Raw genomic sequence first — 23,186 nt, 5'->3', positions numbered from 1 at the left:
TTCTGGTACTCCCATGCACAGGCTGTGCACTTAATTGTGGCCAACATTTCTCTAAGGCTCTGTTCATTTTACTTCATTTTTTCCCTCCCTTCTTCAGATTGCATTATCTCAGTCTGTCTTCAAGTTCATTCATTCTTCTGCCAGCTCAAATCTGTTGAGCCCCTCTGGTAGGTATTTTAGAAATTAATTTTTTTCTTTTTTTAATTTTTAAGTTAATTAATTTAGTTTTGATTGTGCTGGGCCTTCCTTGCTGTGGACAAGCTTTCTGTAGTTGCAGTGAGCGAGGACTACTCTTTGTTGCGGACCACAGGCTTCTCATTGCAGTGGCTTATCTTGTTGTGGAGCATGGGCTCTAGAGTGTACGGGCTCAGTAGTTGTGGTAGAATCTTCCTGGATCAGGCATTGAACTCATGTCCCCTGCATTGGCAAGAGGATTCTTATACACTGTATCATCAGAGAAATCCCTCTTTGTTATTTTTTTGCTTGGGTTTTAATCTGTTGTTATTTCTCCAATTTTTTTCTTTCTTTCTTTCTTTTTTTTTTTTTTTTTTTGCTTTCACTGTACCACTTACAGGAATCTTAGTTCCCTGACCAGGGATTGAGTCCTAGGTTCTCGGCAGTGAAAGTGCAGACTCCTAACCACTGGATTGCCAGGGAATTCCCCCTTTAGTAAATTTTTCATTTTGTAAAATGTTATTGTACTTTTCAACTCCAGAATTCCATTGGTTAGTATTTATATTCTATACTTCCATTGACATTTTCTACTTGATGATACACTATTATCACACCTTCCTTAAATTCTTTATGCACGATTTCCTTTAGTCCTTTGAACATCTTTAGGACAGCTGCTTTGAAGTCTTTACTGGTTGCAGCCACCATCTACACCCCTTCAAGGTGATGCTATTGCTTGCTTTTTTCCCTCATATATGGGTCACACTTTCCTATTTTCTTTGCATGTGCTGTATTTTTTTGTGTTTTTTTTTTTGCTACTGATCTTGTTGAAAATTGGACTTCTCAAATAATATATTGTAGCAACTCTGGATATTAATACTCCTTCTCTGGACTATTAATGTTGTTGTTTGGTCAATTTTTTTTCTCTTGTTTAGTAACTTGACTGAACAAATCTGCAAAATCCACTCCGGCATGGTGTGCAGTCTCTGATATCCCTCTTCAGAATTTTTTTTCCTCTCTCTTTTTTTCTTTTAACCAGGTTACCTAGGGGTTATCCTTTAAGCAGCCTCAGCCACTTATTGGCCAAAGGTTGTGCTTAAGTTTTCATAATTTGCTAGATTTTTACCTGTAAAAAATTAATAAACAGAAACTTCAATTAAATAGGATCTGGAGGCCAGAAGAGAGTGGTCTCACACCCTGTGATGACTGCAGAGCTCCAGAAGAAGGCTCCTCTTCTATCTTGATGATAACGCAACCAATGAAAAGCCATGAGCTCTTTATTTACCATCACCCTCCCAACTTCCTTTCCTCCTCTGTAAAAGTGTCTGCTTCGCTTACTATGCAGGGACTTGCACGTGGCTCACCATGTTTGCAGACCCCAAACTGCAATTCTCTGCTGACCCCAAATAAAATCATCTTTGTTGGAGAAATGTCCAGCTGTCTATTTGCTTTAGGTCAACAACAATTTACCATTAGATGCATGTGGCTTAGAAGCTACCATCACAGTTCAGGGAGTTTACAGTTTTGTCTTACTTTTTCCTCTCTGATCACTCTTGAGAGGGCACAGCCTTGTGAATGTACACAGTCTTCCAGAATTCCAGAGATGTGTGCAGTTTTATTTTAAAGCATGGCTTCCTGGGAGTTGTCCCTGGGCAAGAATAGGTCTCTGTTCAGTGTTTGGTCACAGGTTCTGCTAGGTCCCTCATGCCATTGAGGCTTCTGCCCTGTGTTGGCAGGTCTGTGCATGACTTGGAGAATGTCCCCACCTCTGCCCACATCCCTCTATGGTTCCTTCTGTGTGGCTGCAGTCAGCACATGCACGCCACTTTGCCAACTCGCAGGACTTACTGTGATCCCAGGAAGACGCTTCTTAGCTGTCTCTTTATTAAATTTTCCTCCTTCTTCCATTTGCTTATTTATTGAAGTCACCAATAAAGAGTTGACTTAGAAGATTGCAGCACTCAAACCAAAGAAAGGACACTCCAAAAAAGGACAGTTTCCTGAGAGATAACCTCTGAGTTCTTCCATTACCCTGCTGGGTAAGAGTGTTTTTGCATGCCTGACCTGTGGCCATACTGTATCCATTTGACCTGTGGGAGACTAGAGCCTGAGTAGCTAAGGTTAGTCATACGGCCACTCCGTGTTTCAAGGACACCAATAAAAACCCTGGACATAAGGCTTGGATGAACTATCCTGGTTGACAACCTTTATACATGTTTTCATACATCTTTGCTGGGAGAATTAAGCACTGCATGTGTGATTCCACTGGAGAGGATACCTGGATTATTCCCTATGCACCCTTTCCCTTTTCTTCAGGCAAGAATACTGGAGTGGGTAGCCATTCCCTTCTCCAGGGGATCTTCCTGACCCAGGGATTGAACCCAGGTCTCCTGCATTGCAGGCAGATCTTTTACTGTCTGAGCCACCAGGGAAGCCCCAACTAACATTTTCTCTGTAATATAAAAATGAGTACAATAGCTTTTCTGAGTGCCATGAATTCTTCTAGTGAATTATCAAGCCTGAAGGTGATCTTGGGGATTCCAAACTCATGAAGCTACCAGGACAGAGTTCCTGCAACATGGGGTTAGGGGCAGAGAATATCAGCAGTTTGCCCCCACTGGGGTAAAACCATAGCACCATGCTGGGAGCTGGGGGTGAGAGGAGTTGGAGCCCTGTCTTTTCAGCTATACTTGCCTGGGATAGAGCTTCCCCAGGGTGCACCCCACACCATTTCCTAGGAAGAGGCAGGGTGTAATGCCCTGGGTTTATGGAACCTCCCTCTGTGGAATGAATGTACATTTCTTGCCCACCACCCCCAGCATAGGATCCCAGGGCAGGTGTTTCAGCCTGTTCCACTAGATTCGCAAGCACCTGAAACAGGGCTTGGCCTGTAGTTTTAGCACTTTACTGTATAGTCGCACATGCACAGATCTTTGTTTCAAACATGAAATTGCTTAACAGTATATTGTGAACATTTTTTCATGTCATCACATATTAATCTTTAAAAAAAAGAAGTAGAGACTTTTTATTCCAAACTGAATGGACTGTAAATTTTAGGCCAGTATAAAATTAGTGCCATCTAGAGGCACAGATGATGCACCATCTTTTCACCAAAAAAAAACACAAAACATGCTTTTCATTATTTTGTTGTTGCTATTTAGTTACTAAGTCATGTCCGCATGACCTTGGTGACCCCATGGACTTGTAGCCCACCACGTTCCTCCGTCCAGGGGATTTTCCAGGCAAGAATACTGGAGTGGGTTCAGGGGATCTTCCCAACCCAGGGATCAAACCTGTGTCTCCTGCATTGGTGGGCAGATTCTTTACCCCTGAGCCACCAGGGAAGCCTCCTTTTCATTAATTATGCCTCATTAAACCATTTTCTTAAAAAGATATCTGTCAAACTGCATTTACTAGGTAATAACACTTTTTAAAAAAAACACATATAACTGACACCAGGGTCATATTGACTTGATAAAATTCCAATTGATATTTATTTTTCTCTACAGCATTTTTTCCCACATCCACAGGAGATAAGAAATAGAGAAACTCCCAAAAGTTAGGGAGACGATTCAAATTATTGATTCAAGTTCCTAAATCATGAGTAAACAAGAATTCCTCCCATGGTCAAAGGTAACTAAAAAGGCCATAGCAAGAATGTTTGGAAATAAAGAAATAAAATATAAGTAATTCTTTATAAAAATTGATTCACTCACTGTGACAAATATACCAGACATATAAAATGTCACCAACAGGCCAGACTGGGTGTAGGGTACACATGAACTCTGCACTGATGCAATTTTTCTATAATCCTAATTGTTGTTCAGTCACTAAGTCACATCCAGCTCTTTGCGACTCTATGGACTGTAGCCCTCCAGGCTCCTCTTTTCCCAGGCAAGAATACTTGAGTGGGTTTCCATTTCCTTCTCCAGGAGATCTTCCCTACCCAGGGATTGAACCTGAGTCTCCTGCTTGGCAGACAGATTCTTTACCACTGACCCACCTGGGAAGCTCCTAATCCTGCTGCTAAATCGCTTCAGTCGTGTCCAACTCTGCGCGACCCCATAGACGGCAGCCCACCAGGCTCCTCCGTCCATGGGATTCTCCAGGCAAGAACACTGGAGTGGGTTGCCATTTCCTTCTCCAGGAGATCTTCCCTACCCAGGGATTGAACCCGAGTCTCCTGCTTGGCAGACAGATTCTTTACCACTGACCTACCTGGGAAGTTCATAATCCTAGATCTATTCCAAAATTAAAGCTTTATTACAAAATCACATATAGGAGCCATTCACTCCTCTGGCTGAGGAAAACATGTTAAAGGACAGGCAAGCCCAAAGAGCAGATTTTCACACTGTCACTGGGAAGGAACACCGGTGGTTACAGACACATGCTGAGCCCAGAACCAAACCTTGGAGCACTATTACCTGCAATGAACTTCAGAGAGCACTCAACCACGCGTCTCCCTGCAGGAGGCATCCTACACCCACACTGCTTCACTAGGGGAAAGGCTTTGCCTTTTTCCTGAGAAAAGAGGTCATCAGATAAGACCCCTTACTTCCAGCCTACCCATAAATGCACTTGCCTTAGCAGCCACGCTGCAGCCCTTTAGTTAAAAAAAAAAAAAAAAAAAAAAAAGGCACCCTCTCGCATCAGGCTCTGGGTGTTACTAAGGTTCCTGCAGTGACACCCTGGTCTTCACACTTCTCACTCAGAAAACCCCCGCACCTCTCCTGTACCTTTAACCACTCTTCTGGCCCTTTCTCCTCAGTAAACATGGTCAGTTCTTCTCTTTACACAACAGTCCACAACTATAGGTAAGCAGCCGGCGGCCCTGTAGGTGCAGGTGCGGGCAGGTGTGCGGCTCGCCCAGGGTGCGGAAGCCGCCGCCTGCGTGACAGGAGGGGAGGCGCCCTCCCTTCTGTCATGATCAGAGGAATCCTGAGGGGGCGGCCCTAAGTATTATTTTATGACATAATTTTATTACCATTTTGTTTGGATACCCCATAATTTCTAACATAATTTCTCTTGTATTGAATATATTTCTTTTTTTCCAAAGCGATTCCCACTTGCGTCATCAGCTGAATCATCACAAAAACCCGTGAGGAGAGCAGGAGAGAGAATGGTCTCATTTGACAGGTGAGAGAACTGAAACCCCTTGTCCCACAGGTTTAGTGACTTGCCCAGAATCACACAAAAAGGTAACAGCAAAGCTGGGACTAGGATTCAGATGTTCTGGCACCAGTCTTTCCATTTTTCAAGGCTGACTTCATTGTATTTTATTATGGCTGTACCCTCAATTCACCTGACCCACACTGGATGCCCACAGGGGCTGGGATGTTGCTAGGGCTCATGTAGCCTCACACAACAGTGGACTCAATGAAGGTGCTCGTGACAGGCCCACTCCCCACGTTCTGCCCCATTCACATTGTAGAGAGGTAGAATGTGCCATGGAGAAGGCAATGGCACCCCACTCCAGTACTCTTGCCTGGAAAATTCCATGGATGGAGGAGCCTGGTAGGCTGCAGTCCATGGGGTCGCTAAGAGTCGGACACGACTGAGCGACTTCACTTTCACTTTTCACTTTCATGCATCGGAGGAGGAAATGGCAACCCACTCCAGTGTTCTTGCCTGGAGAATCCCGGGGACAGGGGAGCCTGGTGGGCTACCATCTATGAGGTCACACAGAGTCGGACACGACTGAAGTGACTTAGCATAGCATAGCATAGCATAGAATGTGCCATGGAGACACAAGACAGCTCAAGGAGAAGCGAGAAACGGCTGGTCCTGAAAGCTGATGCTCACAGACACCTGGTCCAGCCCACACATGTCTCAGCAGCCCCACCCTGGACCATGATTGCCTCACAGTGTCCAGCGAAAGACTTGAGTCAAAGCCTACCTCTGTGCTTTGTAGTCTGCCATATGATGAAGATTGGAAAGGAAAAGCGTCAGCATTACATGCCTCCTTCAAATCTCACCTTGTAGCTAAGTCCAAACAACAAGCTTGTGAAGTAGGCAGTGTTTTACAGATGAAAAGATGGAATTAGGTCAGCCACCCAATTGCATCATGAGTAGTGGGGTAGCTCAACTCTCTTCCCTCTTCCATCTGTTCTGAATTTTCTGCCATTACAGGCTCATTATCAGCCATATGCCTGTTAGCATCAGAGTGTGGGCTACTGTGTGGGATTCCCTCCAGAAGACCCCAGCCTGGGCCTTAGGATGGTTGTGGGGGAGCCAGGGAGTCCCTTGTGATTCCTTACAGAGGTGTCTACTGGAAAATGCCAAGCCAGGAAATCCAAGGAACCAGACATGTGGGCTCTTGCCAGGTGAACCATGATGGAAGTTTCCTGACCTGAGTGTGTCAAGCTTCCAGAAAGAGACAGCTTCTTCTCTGAAACCTGAGAAACTTCTTGGCCTGTACAGGTGGCAGGCGCAGGATCCATAGGGGAGAGGAGCTTGCTCTGGGCTCAGGAGAGCAACGAATCTTCTAATATTGTCCTGTTGGCTGTGATGGCTCTGCCCTTTTCCCACTAAGCCCTCTTCTGTCCTGCTCCTGGCCTCTGAGCAGGACAAGGACATCCTGCCCTGAGAAGGGGTGGGCTCCTGTGCCCCCCAGCCCTTGCCTCAGGTCTCGGCACATCCACAACTGGTATCACCCCCTGGGCTCTCCACTGCCCACACGAACACCCGGGCTCAGCCCACCCTGGCCCTGCTCTGCATCCTCACTTCTCCCAGCCCCTCCTTACTCCTAAGATGTCCCAGCACTGATTCTTTGCCTTCAGGCATGCTGTCCCGCCTCCTTCAGAGGCTCCCCTGCTCACTCTTCAGTTTTCCCTAGGTATCAGGAATCCATACAGGTGCATGGGGCCTCACACTAGTGCTTCCTACCCACCTGGCTCTTCAGGAGTCTCCCTCTTTCCCAGGCAGGGCTGAGTGCTTCCTCTCCTGGGGTCTCCAGCACCACCACTCCCTGTCAAATCCCTAGCTGTGGAGGTGAAGCTGTTGTTGCCCTTGTTGCTGTCATGGGCCTACCTGTCTCTCCTACCAGACTCCAGGCTCCCCCAGGGGGAGCACGTCAGCCCCTCTAGGACTCCAGGCCCTAGCACTGAGCCTGCCAGAGGGCAGCTGCACAGTACACCCCGAACGAAAATTGTCTCTCCTGTTATGTTTGTCTTTCCTGTTATAAAAACAGGGCTTCCCAGGTGGCTCAGTGGTAAAGAACCCACCTACCAACACAGGAGACACATATTCAACCCCTGGGTCAGGAAGATCCCCCAGAGAAGGAAATGGCAACCCACTCCAGTGTTCTTGCCTGGGAAATACCATGGACAGAGAAGCCTGGCAGGGCTACAGTCCATGGGGTCACAGAAAGAGTCAGAGACAATTGAGCGACTAAACAACAACAACATTATAAAAGTAACATGTGATGGCAGATACGCACGAGATGCTCTCCATGTACCTTATATACACTATTTCATCCTAAAATGTGGCTGGTGTTCCTATTTTTTTCTGCAGATTTCCTTACTGAAGCTCAAAATAGCTCCTTGTCCAGGCTGCTAAGTGGTGGTGTTTGAGTTTTGGAAGGTCTTTCTGACTCTGTCTCTGGTACCTAGTGGTGTCTCACGTGAGCTTTCCTGGGTCCCCAGAGATGGGCAGAACAAGTCTGAATGTCCCTATTATTTTGCGGGCCACGTCCACAGGTCCTGAGAGGGAGGGTGTGTTCTCCGGGTCACAGAGGATCCGGTAATGGCGGTAGTCGAGAAGCTACAGTGGCTGTGTGTTCATGTGTGTTCATGTGTGTTCATGGTGGTGATGCGACTGTGTCTCTTCATGTGAGCACCCTGAGCCAGTCTCTGACCTGCTGCCCAGTGGCTTCCCTGCAGGCCCCCGCCTGCCCTGCCCCATTCTTTTGACCAGAGGCAGTGAGGCCACCCACCCAAGCCCTGGAAGCAGTTCCTTCCTAGCAGGGGTGTGGGACTGGCCTTCTTCACCCGCCGCAGAGCAAGTCTCCCCAAGACAAAGAACTGCTGCTCCTAGGTCCCAGCTGATGTACATTCCCGCCCACGGTTCCTAGCTGTGTCTCTTCTGGGGAAGAGCGTAGCCTTCCTTTCCCTGAGAAGACATAACTGCCCAAGAAACAACACCACACGGTTTAATATCGCCACCCAGGGCTGGCCCAGGGGTCTTCACAGGCTCTCCTCCAACACTGAGTGAAGAGACAGAGACCAGCTCAGCCTGCCCACCAGGGACGGCCTGGTGATGCCTGTCACCATCTATAGATGAGTCCTAACTCATGTCCTTTTTGATCTGCATTTCTCTTGTGATGCCTCCCCCTCCCCTGCCTCACCCAAGGCCACCAGACAGAAGAAAAGCAGGGAGATAGTTCCATCCCAGCTTCAGTCAGTACCCAGCCTTCTCCATGTGCAAACACACCTGCATGTCCAGAGTGGCTACAAACTGCACAAAGCTGGAGACCCTCACTTCCTCCTGCCCTCTCTGCGGCCCTGCATGGGGGCTTCAGCAGGTTGTCGCTCCAGTTTCAGAGACAGACCTACTCAGAGGGACTGAGAGAACCTCTCATGGTGGGATGTGGGTGTGGCAGCCCCAGGCGGGCCTGCACCTGGGGGTCCTAGGTTGCTCCGAGACTCATGGTGGGTCTGGGGCACACCATGCCTATGCAAGGAGGGGGTTTCTCCACTGGACACAGAAGCACATGTATGGCAGAGGCCTGGTCACCCAGAACATCATCACAAAGGGTCTCGCTGGAAAGCCCAGATTGCTGGAGGCTGCCCAGCGTGGCAGAAAAACAGGGGCATCAATGTAGGGTTTTCTTCTCCCTTCACTCCTCTGCTTATCACCCTCAAGAGCCCGAGTTGACTCATCTACAAATGAGGCCTCTGTTAGGAGGGACACTTGCCTGCCTGCTGCACCCCTCCAGAGGCTTTGCCACCCCTACAGTCTCTCCCCTGCCCGCTGACCGTGTGCTGTACTGTATGTTCTGCTATGTTAGGTAGACATACGTGCAGCAGAACCAGAGGGAGAGAAGAACGTGGCCAATTTGGAGGATCTGGAGTTGGGAATCCAATCAGGAGCCATTTAGTGCTGGTTGGGGGCCACAGACAAGCTGGGGGTGGGTCTCAGAACCAGCCTCATTGGAGGAGAGTAGAACCAGCTCCCGGAGAAACAGCCCTTGAATGTGATGACTGGCTGTATCAGCAGGTCTCTGGCAGACACACATGGGTCACCAGAAATGCCTGCTCCCTTGAGGTATCTTGAGAGGTGACTGCCTGCACAAAGAGGGACACAGCGGACACAGCCAGAAGGTGGCCACTGCTCTGTCTATCAGGCAGAAAATCATGGTGATCACACTCACTGCTAGGAAGATGTGGTGCAGGCCCTGGGGCTGGTGGGAGCCTCTCTGGGAAAGTTGGGGGACCCCCTCCATCCTCCCTGGGAAAGGTCCCTCCATCCTGGCAAGTCACTCTGAGGATGCCCTGGGAGTGGAGGTTTCTTCAGGAAGTCATCTGCCTCCCGGTTGGGCTGGGACTGGGACCTCAGGAGATGCATGCATTGGGTGTCCCAATCACGAGGGGGAGTTACAACTGTTCTGTTTCCTCCCTGCACAGATGCCGCAAAGTTCATGACAGCTTTTGAGAGGAAGAGGAAATCATTCTTAAATGCACACATCAATTATAAATGCATCTTGATTTTAGAAGAATCAAGCTGCTTTCTGAGAAGTGTGTCTTAAGTTCCAGGAAAGGTGGCTTGCTGCTGTATATCTCAAGAGAGAGGTTGAGGTAAGCCTCCCTCAGGGTCCTTGGCAAGAAGCTGGCCCGGCCAGTCCCTTGGAGTGACCCCATGAGCAGTGTGGCTGCTGTACCCCCGCCTTATTGCTTGGACATGGGGCCCTGGTCAGAGGCTCCTCTGTGAACAGCAAAGGGGAAGACTCTGCAAACAGGGCACAGAAAGCTTGCACACACCCATCTCCCTGCCCATCCCTGTTCCTCTATGGCACAGGGGGAATACAGGGCGTCTTCCCCAAGGCCCCTGCGACAAGCCAGAGCTTCCCCAGATCCCAGCACCCTCTTCAGGGGCCCCTCCACCGGGTCTGCACTGGACCTGTTTCAGAAAGAAACAAACACGAGGGCTATGGACTAGGAGGCAGAGGTGCAGGCAGCAGGCGAGGCCTCACAGTAGCCCTCTCCTCCCCTGCCTTGTGGCGGGCTGGTGCCTGGCCTGTGGCGCACACAGGCAGGCGGTACCTGCTCACTGAGCAGGCCTGCCTTTCCCTTCTCACCCCTGTGCCTTGGCAAAAACTTTCCGACCTGGCATTGGCTGGGGTGGAGGACCAGAGGTGTCCAGGGCCTGCTCAGCCTCTTCGAGGCAAGGCCCACTGTCCTGCGGGCAGCATCCCTGGCCAGGCCCCGTGGGCACTGCACCTCCCCTTCAGGGCTCAGTGCACTCCCTCCCAGTGCCCAATCCCCCAAGCACCCCAACCCCTCCAGGCCCTCCTGCAGCCTCACTGAGGCACATCCCCCACGGGCAGTGTCTGACTCTAACCCACCCATTGCCTCATACCCAGGTTTCAGTTACTGACCTGGTGCTCAGGAGAATTTAGAACCACCTACTGGGGGTGCTTGGATGGCCGGACTCTGTTTCACTCATGGCTTAGTCTCCCCAGCACAGGGCCTGGGGTGAAAAAGGACTCGGCAAATGCTGTGGCTGGAATGAACGAAGTGCACTTCTGGGATCAAATCAGAACAGTGGGCCAGAGCCTGGGGCCCTTCAGATTGGATCTAAGCCTGCCTTTCCAGCAGCTGCTTCAGAGGGTGGTCCTGAGACAGGGTGGTGGTAAGGGCAGCACATTTGCCCTGGAGAGAGCTCCTGTCTCACGCAAACTCCATCAAACTACAAATTCAGCCCTTCTCCTGCCCGGACACTGAGCCCTCAATGCTCCTCCCAGCTGACCCTCCATGTCTAGGTCCAGCCTCCTTCCCCACTGCACTGAAGAGTCCCTGCTCCACATGGCCTTTCCCACAACTGTGGTCTCTACTTGACCAGTCAGCTTCAGCCAGAAGTGACCAGCCACACGTGGCCCTATCCAGAGGCTCAGGTCCTGCCCCGTTCCTGAGACTGAGGCCAGGGGAGGGCCCGTGAGGAGGGGGAGGGCTGCATGGTCCCTGGGACGATCAGGAGGGGAGGGGGAGCTGGGCAGCAGGCTGCGGGCACAGGGGTGGGGCCACACGGGCTGTCCTTTCCGAGCTGCCCTCCACCTGTCCTGCCATCCTCCGTGTCTTACTCATCACCCTTAGGGTGGAGGCTGTGTCTTTTCTAAGCCAATGTTTTCCCTGATGAATCCTCTCCTGACATTTCATAAAAACTCCAGAACTCACAGAGAAAGGAGAGACTGAGGCAGCCTCAGAAGGGCACCGAATACCAAACATGCTCCCACCTTGGGGTCTAGTCCTCTGAGGGGCCTGAGTCTTCTAGACTCAAGGTACACAGGCCACGCGTTTTACAAATGTGAGCTTACCGACTCGTGATCTGACAGATTGTTACCGTCGTTTTATAGGGAAATGGAATTTGGGTGACTGAGCCACACCCTGCTCACAGTTAGGATGGGGTGCCCCCAAGTCTACTGTGATGATGGAAACCTCCTGTCTTACAAGGTCTCTCGTATCTCCTTCTGGCTTTTCCCAGTTGAGGAATTCAGACACCAAGTGAGGAGCAGATGCTTTGGGACAGAGGCAGTTTCGCTAGCTGCCCCTGTTCAGCACGGAGCAGCACAGAGCAGTGCTGGGAAGGCCCGCTTCTTTGGTGGGAGGGGCGGACTTGCTTCTGGAGGCTGGAGCTGGTTGGGTGGGGCTAAGGGGCTCAGAGCACCTGTTCCACTGGGCTCAGCAAGTCAAGAAGACAAGCCGGGCTCCATGCCATGATCCACAGCAGCACAGAATCACCCCAAGGCTTTTCCCAAATGCCTTCTGGTCACCCTCAGGAGAGTTGGGTCACTGGGGCCAGGAAGGGCCTTGGCAAGCATCTGTGATAAAGCTCTCGGGGGTTGATATCCACCCAGCTCACTTCCAGTAAGCAAGAAGGACAACAGTGCCTATGACATGCAGGAGCGCTCCTGGAGTCACGGTGGAACCCAGTGTCCTTCTGTGGAATATGAACAACGTCATGAAGCTTCAGCATCAGGCAAGGCACTCCAGGGCTGTGACAAAGCCCCTCCGTGTTCATACCTGGGCACAGACAGAACACACACTGCAGGTCACAGAGAGCAAACAGCTGGCTATTCTGGGCAATGGCTGCTGCTTCATCAATCCCAGGTTTAGTCTCAGACCAATCATACTTCCTCCTGGGTGAGATTTACTGAATTACTCAACTGCAGAATTCTTTCTGCTTCCTTATAGCATCCCTGCTGCCTTAAACCTCTCCAAACCCACCTACAAGCCAACTCCAGCAGCAAGTCCTAACCAACATCACCTCACACAGCTGCAGGGAGGTACTCCACACTCCCAGGAGCCCAATGCCTGACTCTCAGGGTGGAGGCACTAGATGACCAAGCGCCCCAGGCCCTACAGCTTTTACAGGGCCAGCCAGAAATGACACACCCAGACAATGCACCCTTGATCTAAGGACACCTCCACTGACAAAACCAGAATCCCCCAACGCTATCCAAGACAAGGCCTCCATCTCCCTGGCCATCGCTTCCCCTAAACCACTGTAGTCTCTGTGCCCATGGCACCTCAGGAAGGGGGTGAAAAGAGAAGGGGGATCATTTTTAAGCAGGGAGGAGTGCTTTGAGATTCTAGCTAAGAGATTTCAGTCCTGTTTCGCCAGGGAGAGACCCTGACTCTATCGAGGTAAACTGCCCACATCAGAGGTAGGACTTGAGGGTTTCTGACATGGTATACACCATGAAACTATCACCAGAGAAGACAACAGATGTCTCATGTCCCCAGCAGCTGAGGTCCCTGTGCCATCCCACTCTTCGGCCCCCACCTGTCCCACACTCTGCTTTCTGTCACTAGAGACTCATGAGTATTGTCTGGAATTTTAGATAAATGCAACCATGCAGCACTCTGGCCACTCTCAGAACTCTCTGGAAATCCATCTGGTTGGGGCGTGTCCCAGCAGCTCCCTCCTCTCTCACTAAGTGTATTCTAAGGCAGGGATGGACCTCCATTCAGTTGCTTCCCACTTTCTCACAAGGCTCAATATTCACACCCCTTCCAGGACTTGGGCTTCTCCAAGGACTGGCTTCACCAACTATTCTGGGCATAGGGTCCAAGCTCTTCTGTGAAAATGCAACTTGTACCTGTGTCAGGAGCTGCAGGCTGGTGTAGCGTCAGCCTGAGCAGCACACCCCCCATGTGGCCGTGTATCAGGAGATGGGCTTCCATTCGGCTCCACTGGTTTCAAGGAAAAAGATTTGTTTTGAGGAGGAGAGAAACAGAGATGGGCAAGGAGAAGCACAGGAGGTGAGTAAGAACTGTTGAGAGCTTAATCTATGCTGGGTGATTGCAGGTTTTTCCATGTTTTTATTATCATTTAACTTTCACAACATCCCTAGAAGTGGAGGAGTTTCAAATGAAGGTACCTGAGCCCCATGGGAGAGCTGGTGGGAGAGCTGGTGGGAGAGCCCCCACCACCAATGCCAGGGGCCTCGGAGGAGGGGCAGCACCACACCGTACATCTTCCCAGCCCAGGCCCTGCTCCAAGGTCACTTCTTAGGCTCAGGAAATCTTCACCTCATGGCAAAAAGCTGCCAGGAGAGACACATTGCCCGTTTGGTACACACGGTACACGGCGAACACCCACAGCACTGGGGCTGCCTGGGGGGGAAGTGATCCACAGCAGAAAACCGCTGGGATTCAGCCATGCTCCACATCCAGTCAACAGGGAAGCATGTGCCCCTCTCAGGGACATCAGGATAGTGTGAAGGTCGCAGGGAAACCTGCGATCTCGGCTCAGCTTCTCTTCAGTCCAGAGAATCCCTGAGAATGGCCCTGTCCTAGTGGAGAGCAGGCAGCGCCAGGGTCTGTAGAACAGTGCTTCTGAGCTTAGCCATGCCCTGGCGTCATCTGCAAGCTCGGGAACTGGGGCCTGGGCCCCGGGTCTGGATTCTGATCCACTCAGTTTGTGTGGCTGGTGATTCTGATGTGCAGCCTTGCTGAAAGCTGCAGCCTCAGATGTCAGGCATGCAGGGCCCTGGCTGCATCAGCCTGAGCCATGAAGGGAGCAGTCCATTCACCTCTCACTCGTGCTTCAGATAATTTTCTTGTCATTTACTTAATCAGATGCCACTGAGCACGGCTCCATCCAGTCCTGGATGTCACTCTCCTACCTGCAGTGCTCAGGTGTCTAGACAGGCAGGAGATCCAGGGCCGAGCTGCAGCCCATGGGTGATAACTGAGGAAGGGGTCCTTCTCTCATTCTCCTCCCCAACCCCATGCTGGATCCTTCATGGACAGCAGTGCATTGAGAACAAGAAGAGAATTTCTCTATTTTTTTCCTATTTCCTGTTTGTTCTGATTGGTTTACTAAATGGTCGATTTTTAAATTATGCGATATGTGATACAGGCTTCCTAGGCAGCAGAGTGGTAAAGAATCCTCCTACCAATGCAGGAGACTCAAGAGATACAGATTCAATCCCTGGGTCAGGGAAGATCCTCTGGGGTAGGAAATGGCAACCCACTCCAGTTTTCTTGCCTGGAAAATTGCATGGACAGAGGAGCCTGGCAGGCTACAGTCTATGGGGTCACAAAGAGTCGGACACGACTGAGCAGTTTGGCATGCACACAGGCAATATATGATACACAAAAGCAGAAATATATTTATATATGCTATGAAATAATAATAAAATGAACACTCATGAATCTACCTCTCAATATCAAGTGGGGTGAGTTTTGAATTAGTATATACATTAATTACTAAGTACTTGTTGTACATGGGGCATGAAATGGCTTGTTTTTGTATCATTGTCTGTGGCATGTCATATATGAGAATAAACAGAAAAGCTGGGAACTTAGAGAAAACAAGGAAATAATGTGTAGTCATGGAATCTTCTAAGGACAGTACAAAATAGAAATATACAGTAAGTTGATCCTTAGTAAAATTATGTTTAAATGAACATGTGCATGGAGAAGTGAGAGACAATTATAATTCAGTGTGCTCCTATGACTGAAGGAAGCTGGGTTGCAAAGACAACACAGAGAAGGGTCCAAAAGGGAGATAAGGAAGCATCAAGGAAGACTTCCTGGAGGAGGTGATAAGGTATGGCAGCTGGTGTGGTGTGGCGGCACCCTTGGCAGGGCCCTAGGCCTTGAGTGTGGCACATGGATCAACAGATGAGTGGCAGCAAGGCCTCACAGGCAGTGCCACCCCCATCTCTAAGACGGCTCACATTGGTTACCCAGGAGGGCCTCGGAGCAGCCAATGAACATCACAGTATTACAAATGGCGAGGAGGAGATTGCCTATTTCAGAGGCGAGGAAACCATGAAAGGACTCCCGAAAGACAGAGCGCTTCTCGGGACACTGGGACACTGCCTGGTTCTATCCAGGAGGAGAAGCCAACAAAACATCTGGGGCCAGGAAGCCCCGACAGTACCAAAAGTACCTCCCTGATGTTAGAGAGAGTGGCTGGAGTCTCAGGCTGGCCCGGAAAGGACTGCTGTGACTGGCTGGTGGCCAAGGGGAGGATAGGCACCCAGACGTGCGGAGACTAAGCCTCCAGAGTCCAGAGAGCTGAGCTGAGCTTGGCCCAAGCTTGCAGTGAAAGTTGTGGGAATACATGTCTCTAGAACCGTGGTCAGCCAACTAAGGTCCCCTGGACAAGGGGATCCCTCGAGACACTCACTGACCTGGCCAAGGTTTTGCTTCTGCAGGTGAACTCATTCTCAGGTTTGGCTAGCATTTCCCAGGACACTATGCTCCAAACCCCAGCCCTGCCTTCTCAGAGCCTTCAGCTCAGAGGGAGACAGCAGGACTCAGAATTTGGAGGTGTTTGGGAAGTACATTTTGAACAGCTGGATGGAGAGGAGCTGTTGAGGTCAGGGATGTTCCCTGAGTTGGCAGAGGGAGTGGATGGAGGCTCCAGAACAAAAGCACAGGGGGCCTCTGGCGTCCGGCCACATCTGAGGCTTGTGAAGGGCCATGTGGGAGAGACGGCTCCAGGGCAGAGAAGAAGCACCAGGTCCCTGAGCAGCACCATGGCCGAGGATCGCAGAGTCCTGGGTGCTGGGAAAGCAGCAGCCCTGGGTTGGTACTGAGGGTCTCTTGGCGGGCAGCTGATTCCCAGAGATGCCCATGTCCCTCTCTGTCATCCCAACGGACTGGCCTCTTTAGGACTCAGGGGACAGCCTCCTCGTGACCTCTCCGGGGGCAGAGTGTCCGTGGCTTCAGGTGCCTAGTGTAACCTTTACCCAGAATAGCTGAAACATGTGGGTGACTCCCTAGCAAATGCCTGTAGGAACTGGGGTACACACCCCTCACCACCAAGGTTGGTAGGCTGAGACCTGGTGGGACTTTTCCTTAACTTCGTGGGGGCATTTACTGCTTCCCTGCCCAGCATCTGAACAGCAGTCCTAACTGGGGTCAGAGGGGCTCTTAGGACAGTTGAGAAACTGGGACCCACCCATCTTGGAAACAGAAAGGGCAGACCCCCTCTGTTCCCACCCTCCAGAGGGCAGCCTGGGCTCAGCTCCAGTGGCTCTTGAGAACAGACCTAACTGCCTGCAAGAGAGAGGTGGAGACACTCTCAGAGAGGAGAGGCAGAGCTGAGTGTCTGGACACAGCCCCGCCAGAGGCATCCTCAGCAGTTGGCCTGCTGAGCAGGACTGACTGTGCCCCACCTTCCTGATCCTACCCAAGCTGGATCCTGGAAGTTATCCACACCTTGACAGGATAGTTCCTTTTCTTTTTCCACTTAACTGGAGTTCATTTTTGTCTTGCAACCAAGAGCCTTCACTAATAAAGAAACTGTTACTAGGGTGATTATAGATAACAGACCCTTAAAGAAAGGAGCAGGGGGAGAAGTGCTAGGATTGGTTAATCCATCAATTTTAGGCCAACGGCAGTGAAAATATATTGGGCATTAAGTTACGAAACTCCAGCACCTCACTGCATGCATGGCGAACCCCTAATTCAATCAGCTGTGTCTACTAGGGGCTTTCGGGGGAAAAGTGACAGGGAAAGCCATGAAGATCTCAAGCACTGTGGGGTGACTGTGTCATTTCTAACTGCCCCAGCCAGATTAAAGATGGAAGACAACAAACTCAAATCCCTGAGCTCCCAGGACTCTGTGACTGAACATAAAGTATTTCCTCTCTTTTGCAGCCCCAGGCCTGAGATATCCCTGAACCAAGATCAGTCTGATTCTCTCAGTGTGTGGATTGGTGAGCTGAATGACTGCTTCCTTGTTCCTTGAATAAAAGTCAGAGCATCATCCAGAAAAGCCTGAGACCCCTGGCCTTAGCAACGACCATCTATTAGGAGAGTCACAAACCTACTCAGCCCCTGATCCTCTCTCTGACTGCTGCAAGAACCTATGATCACTTTCCCCTGTGAAGTGAGAACTGTTCCCCTCATGTCCACCCCTGCCCCCTTCCCTGCCTCTGGAACAAAAAAGAGAGTCTTATCTCAGCATGGCCATGGGAACCAGTTACCAACTCAAACTATGGAGGAAAAGGTTCATGTTTCAGAAAATTATCACTTTGCCAACAGGCACTGGCAAAAATCTGGGGAAACAGATGGGAATGGATTGTAAGAGCATCTGGCCAGGGAGGGAAGAACAGCACTGTGGGTCAGGAATAATGTTAACTTGGGTGCAGGCACTTGTTCTGGAGGGAACAAGCTAGCTCCAGGGCCCAAGGCATGCTCCAGCAGGTGACCTGCTGCTTGAATAAAATTTCAGTTTGATATTGGCTCATGAACTGAAATGGACAAGGCAGAAATTCCTTGAAGGAGTCAAAATACCTTAAGGGACAGAGTGTTGGGGTGGATTTACCAAGAGCAATCTGCTCACAACCCCCTAACTGTGTCCCCTATAAAGCCAAAAGACACAGAGGCACAGAGACCTACTTTGGCAAGGAGAATGTCAGCATCTTGGAAGACTGCCACAGATGCTATTCTTTATCAGCTGGTGATGCTGATGAGAAACGCAGTCTTTGGTGGTGGCAGACGGGGCAGTGGCAGATTGGATGACAGAGGATGAGAAGCAGTGTTACAGTGCCAGAAGCCAAAATGAATGTTCTGATGTCACAGCTCTTTGGGGGTACCAGGACTGAAGTAGATGGGCAACACCAGCGGGGTCCTGCCGGACTTGTGTAATACTGAAAGGGCTTCCCAGATGGTAAGGTGGTAAAGAATCCACCTGCCAATGCAGGAGATGCAGGAAATGCAGATTTGATCCCTGCATTGGGAAGATCCCCTGGAGTAGGAAAAGGCAACTCACTCCAGTATTTTTGCCTGGAAAATCCCAAAGTGAGAGGAGCCTGGTGGGACACAGTCCATGGGGTTGTAAAGAGTCAAACATGACTGAACGACTGAGCACATTCACAATATTTTAGAAAAAAATGCAAAAAAAAAAAAACAAAAACCAAGTTCTTACTGTGCCTAAAACAGTGTCTGGAAGACAGTAGATATTCAATAAATATTTACTGATTAAACTTCACTGTCCCTTGCCTAACTCCCGGGTTTGAGACAACAGACAGAATTCCTTCAATGAGGAGGAGGCCAGTCACCTGCAATAACATCCTAAGCAAACAGTACTATGAATCTTCTGAAGGCTCCATACAGAGAAACACCTGGGCATGTCAGAAGTTAGTGAGCACTGGCTCCGTTCTAACATGAACTCGTGGCCTATGAGAAGTGGAAGGCATGCCAGGTCATAAATGGAGCCTCCCCATGCGTCCACCTCACAGTAGCCCATTGGAATCCTGAGTCTGTCCTCCAGAGATTTCCCCAGCTCCACAGTGTTAAGTTGGCAAAGACACGCTCAGTCCCTGGTGGAAACTCCACCTCCATTCCTTCACTCATGATGTGGACACACTGTGGGAAGAAAGGCTAACCGAGGCTTCTGAACACCCCTACCCCTCCAAAACAGGGGATCAAAAGCAACACTTCAGCTCTGGCGACTGAGAAATCGTAGTGGAGGACAGGAAACCCCTACTGCAGCCCTGTTCAACATCCCAGCTCAGCTTGCTCAGAAGACATGGGGCCTTGGAAACGCCGATGGGCCATTTTACATTTGACTGTTTGGACTCTCCTGTTCTGACCCACAAGCAATCTCCCTAAATGGAACAAATGCATTACAGTCCTTGTCCATGGATTTGGCAAAAAGTGTACCTGTGTGCATATATGTTTCTTATCTCAACTGTTGACGTGGGGATCAGCACAAATCAGTCGCTTTCCCTGTGAGAGGCACAGCATAGCTTCATCGCCCTGCTTCAGGGCTCTGCTGATTCTGTGCCATAATTTAGTGAGCAGAGACTTTGACCTTCCTACTTCTAAAGACCTCATGCTGATCTGTGGTACCACCATACTGACAGGGCTTGGAGAACAGCAATTAGCAAGGTACCCTGATGGGGACTGGAGTGTGGGGCAGAGATTCCGTGAGACTGTCATACAGACTGAAGTCAGAAAGAGAGAGACAAATATCATACATTAATGCACTTATGTGGAATCAAGAAAAATGGTACAGACAATCTTATTTGCAAAGCAGAAAGAGAGACACAGACATAGAGAACAAGCATATGGACACAAAGAGTGGAAGAGGGGTGGGAGGGATTGGGAGATTGGAACTGATACATACATGCGTACATATATCTATGTATATTTATATATTTACTATTGATACTATGTATAAAATAGATAGCTAATGAGAACATACTGTATAGCTCCAGGAACTTTATTCAGTTCTCTGTGGTGACCTAAATGGGAAGGAAATCCAAAAAAGAGAGGATATATGTATACATATAGCTGATTTATTTTGCTGTACAACAGAAACTAACACAACATTGTAAAGTATTCTCCAATAAAAATTAATTTAAAAATGAAAACAGAGAGGCTTCCCAGGTGGCACAGTGATAAAAGAAAAAAATCTGCCTGCCAATGCAGGAGACTGAAGAGACAGGGGTTCAGTCCCTGGGTCGGGAAAATCCTCTGGAGAAGGAAATGGCAACCCACTCCAGTATCAATCATTGCCTTGAAAATTTCATGAACAGAGGAACCTGGTGGGCTATTTTCCATAGGGTTGCAAAGGGTCGGATATGACTGAGCAACATGCATAGTATGAAAACAGAGAGAACTTCTACTTCAGTGAAACATCCAGGCAGGCAGCAGAGGTATTCAGTTGTCTGGAACATTTTGGAAAGCCTTTTGAAGGTGAAAGACATGCTGCTGGACTTTGGCACCTGACCCTCAAGAAAGATGCACAGTGCTGGGCAGGGGTCTGGATTTTTGAAGCAACCTATTTTTCCTTAGGTGTGCTGCTCCAGCTCATCTGCTGGGTGATCCCAAAGGTCGTGAGCAGGTTCTCTGCTCTTCTTGCACTGTGAGAGGCTCTGTCACAAGACTGCGACACCCTTGGTTCCCACAGTGCCTGGAGCAGAACAAATCCCAACAGAAGTCTCAGCTGGGGACTGGGGTTTGATGGATTGTTCTTGCTCCTGGACCTTGGTAGAGACTGTGTCTCTATTATCAGAGTCTGACTGTGGGACTCCAGTGATCTGAGTTCCCTAGGATGGAGCAGCATTCTTGATCAGGCAAGTAACCAAGTCAGTTACTTATCACCAAGTGGTAGTACAGGCCCAGGCTCACAAGAGGTCAGGAGGTGGTTCCCTGTACTTCCCACTCCTGTGGCCCAGTGGGGCATTCCTTATGACCAGTGTCTAAAGGAAAAGCATGTGTGAATGGTCTTTATATGGTGGCTCTGCAAGATATACCTGCACAGCCAGAAGTGGACTACCTACCGTGGCATTCAAGGCTCCTCCCAAGGGTGGCTCTGCAGGGCAGCAGAAAGGGACATCCTTTGAGAGGCACATCTACTCATTCCCATGGTATGCACAGAGAGAGGTCTGACATGTGTTAAGGCTCTGGGGACCCTAGGGTAGGCAGCGGGTGCTGGGGACAGGCTAGGAATGCGAGGAGAGTGTGTCCCATGAGAATATTTAGTCAAAGGACCCCCTTCCTAGGAGGCTCCCACTCAGCCGGCAGGCAAGGCCCTGGGAGGTCCAGTGACCTCCTCCCCAGTCACGCTTGCCTCTTTCCTGTGCTCCTGATTCTGCCCAGCAAACTTCCCCTCACCTGGGTGGCCTGTGACCACTGCCATGGGTGGAAAAGGACCAAGGTCCTTGGCTCAGTACTCTAAAACACATGTATGGTTTGTAATTAGATCCTCATACCCACCTAGAAAGGTGTGGAATTGTTGTCCACACTTTTCAAACAGGAAAACAAAGACCAGCATGGTTAAGTGATTGCACCAAGTCTGTACAGCTTGTCAGTAACAGAATCAGAATGCAAAGGAGGATGAGGGGGGTCTGCGTGTTCAGAGCTACAGCCCTGACACCTGCCACAATCCCCTGTTCTTCAAAGAACACCAAAGAACATCACTCACTAATACAAGTTGCTGAAAGCCTCCATCCCTCTCCCCTCCTGAGTTGTATGCATTAATTATTCCTGTGGTGTGAACTGATTCTCAGCCTGCTCTTCCAGACTGGCTGAGGGCAGGGTTCCTGCAGGTGCAGCTCTAGATCATCTGGCTTCCCGCCACTTTCCCCAGGGCTCTTAGAGCCAGAGAACTCTACCTGGACCCTTCAGTCTGCACTCTAGGAGAAAGTGGTCTCAGAGCCAAGTAGAGCAACTCCTCCCACCACGGCCAGTTCCATGCTCTGGCAGGCCCCAGTGTTTGGCTGCCTACTGAGGGGCTAATTCTTTGCCTCTTCTTTTTTATGCAGTTGGTTTCAGGCAGAGCCAACCCCATCCTGCCTCCCACCACGGAGCAGGTTTCTCACCTGTGGAGGTGGAGCTAGGCAATCTGCAGCCAACTACTCACCATAGGGTCCCCATCAGGGCATGGAAGGTAAGGGTGCCCCAGAGAAACTTGACTAATGAGTGGTCTGGAGATTCTCGCCTGGGCAGAGGGGCACTTCACACAGAAATCTAAAACTCCCCAGGTTCCTGTTCTCCTACCTACGCTTAGACATCCCCTTCTCAAAATGATGCCCCAACCCAGCTGGTATGCTCCCTGGGTACCTCGGGTCCCCTCAGCCTGGGTAATAAAAATATCAACGACTTCCTGGGCACGACTGGATCAGGCACAAACCGTCCTTCCCAGAACCGGTGGTCCTGCTCGGAGGAGCCTAGGCTTACTTGTGCCCTGAGTGCTGAGGGTGAGCAGGTGCCATGGAGGCCGGGCACTGGGCGTGTACCTCACCAATGCTGACCCTGGCCTGCCGTCCAACCTACCTTTGATGGGCACCTCTCCTTTCCCGTATCGGGGCGGACACGCTCTCTCGACCGGCACTTTAGAAAGTTGGGGGCGGCAAGGAGCGCCCTGGGTGCCCCTAACCACCTGGTGCCCAGCGGTAAGCTCGGGGCGCAGCGGCGTGCACCAGCTCTGCTCCCAGCGCGTAGCCATAAGCCGCCCAGCGCCCGCAGTGGCCAGGGGGGTGCCGCGTCTCACCTTAAATAAGCTCCGGAGGAAGTGCACGACGCTGAGCATGGTGGCCCGCTCGCAGCACCGAGAGCCAGCGGCGGAGCCAGGCTCCCCTAACGCCGCCGCGCGCCCCGCCCCGTCCAGCCCACGTCCCGCCCGGTCGCCCAGAAGCCCCGCCTTCCCGCGTCCGGCCGCTCTAGCACCCCAGGGCCACTGCAGCGGCCGAGACCCACAGACACACGCCGGAGCTGTCCGCCGACAAGGCTCGGCGCCCCAGGGAGCACCCAGCCCCCGCGCCCGGTGCCAGCTGAGTTCCTGGGCAGACCCGGAGCCTGGGAGTGTTTAATAAGAAAGAACGC

General features: G+C 50.6%; 1 protein-coding gene across 2 annotated transcripts in view; it reads right to left on the bottom strand.

Annotated features, from left to right (window-relative positions):
• The window catches only part of ARHGEF4 (Rho guanine nucleotide exchange factor 4), a 331,537-nt gene extending 308,577 nt beyond the window's left edge, over positions 1–22,960 (bottom strand). Inside the window, exon 1 of one of the 2 annotated variants that reach the window (XM_059892236.1) lies at positions 22,855–22,960. In XM_059892236.1, the coding sequence (XP_059748219.1) occupies positions 22,855–22,893 (39 nt within the window). In that variant the 5' untranslated portion in view covers positions 22,894–22,960. The remainder of the gene's footprint in view (positions 1–22,854) is intronic. The other variant, NM_001192073.2, reaches the window with a different exon arrangement.
• Positions 22,961–23,186: the final 226 nt, after the last annotated feature.

This window comes from Bos taurus, chromosome 2 (assembly GCF_002263795.3).
Source record: "Bos taurus isolate L1 Dominette 01449 registration number 42190680 breed Hereford chromosome 2, ARS-UCD2.0, whole genome shotgun sequence".
NCBI classification, from domain to species: Eukaryota; Metazoa; Chordata; class Mammalia; order Artiodactyla; family Bovidae; genus Bos; species Bos taurus.
This window is presented reverse-complemented; position numbering and strand designations above follow the sequence as displayed.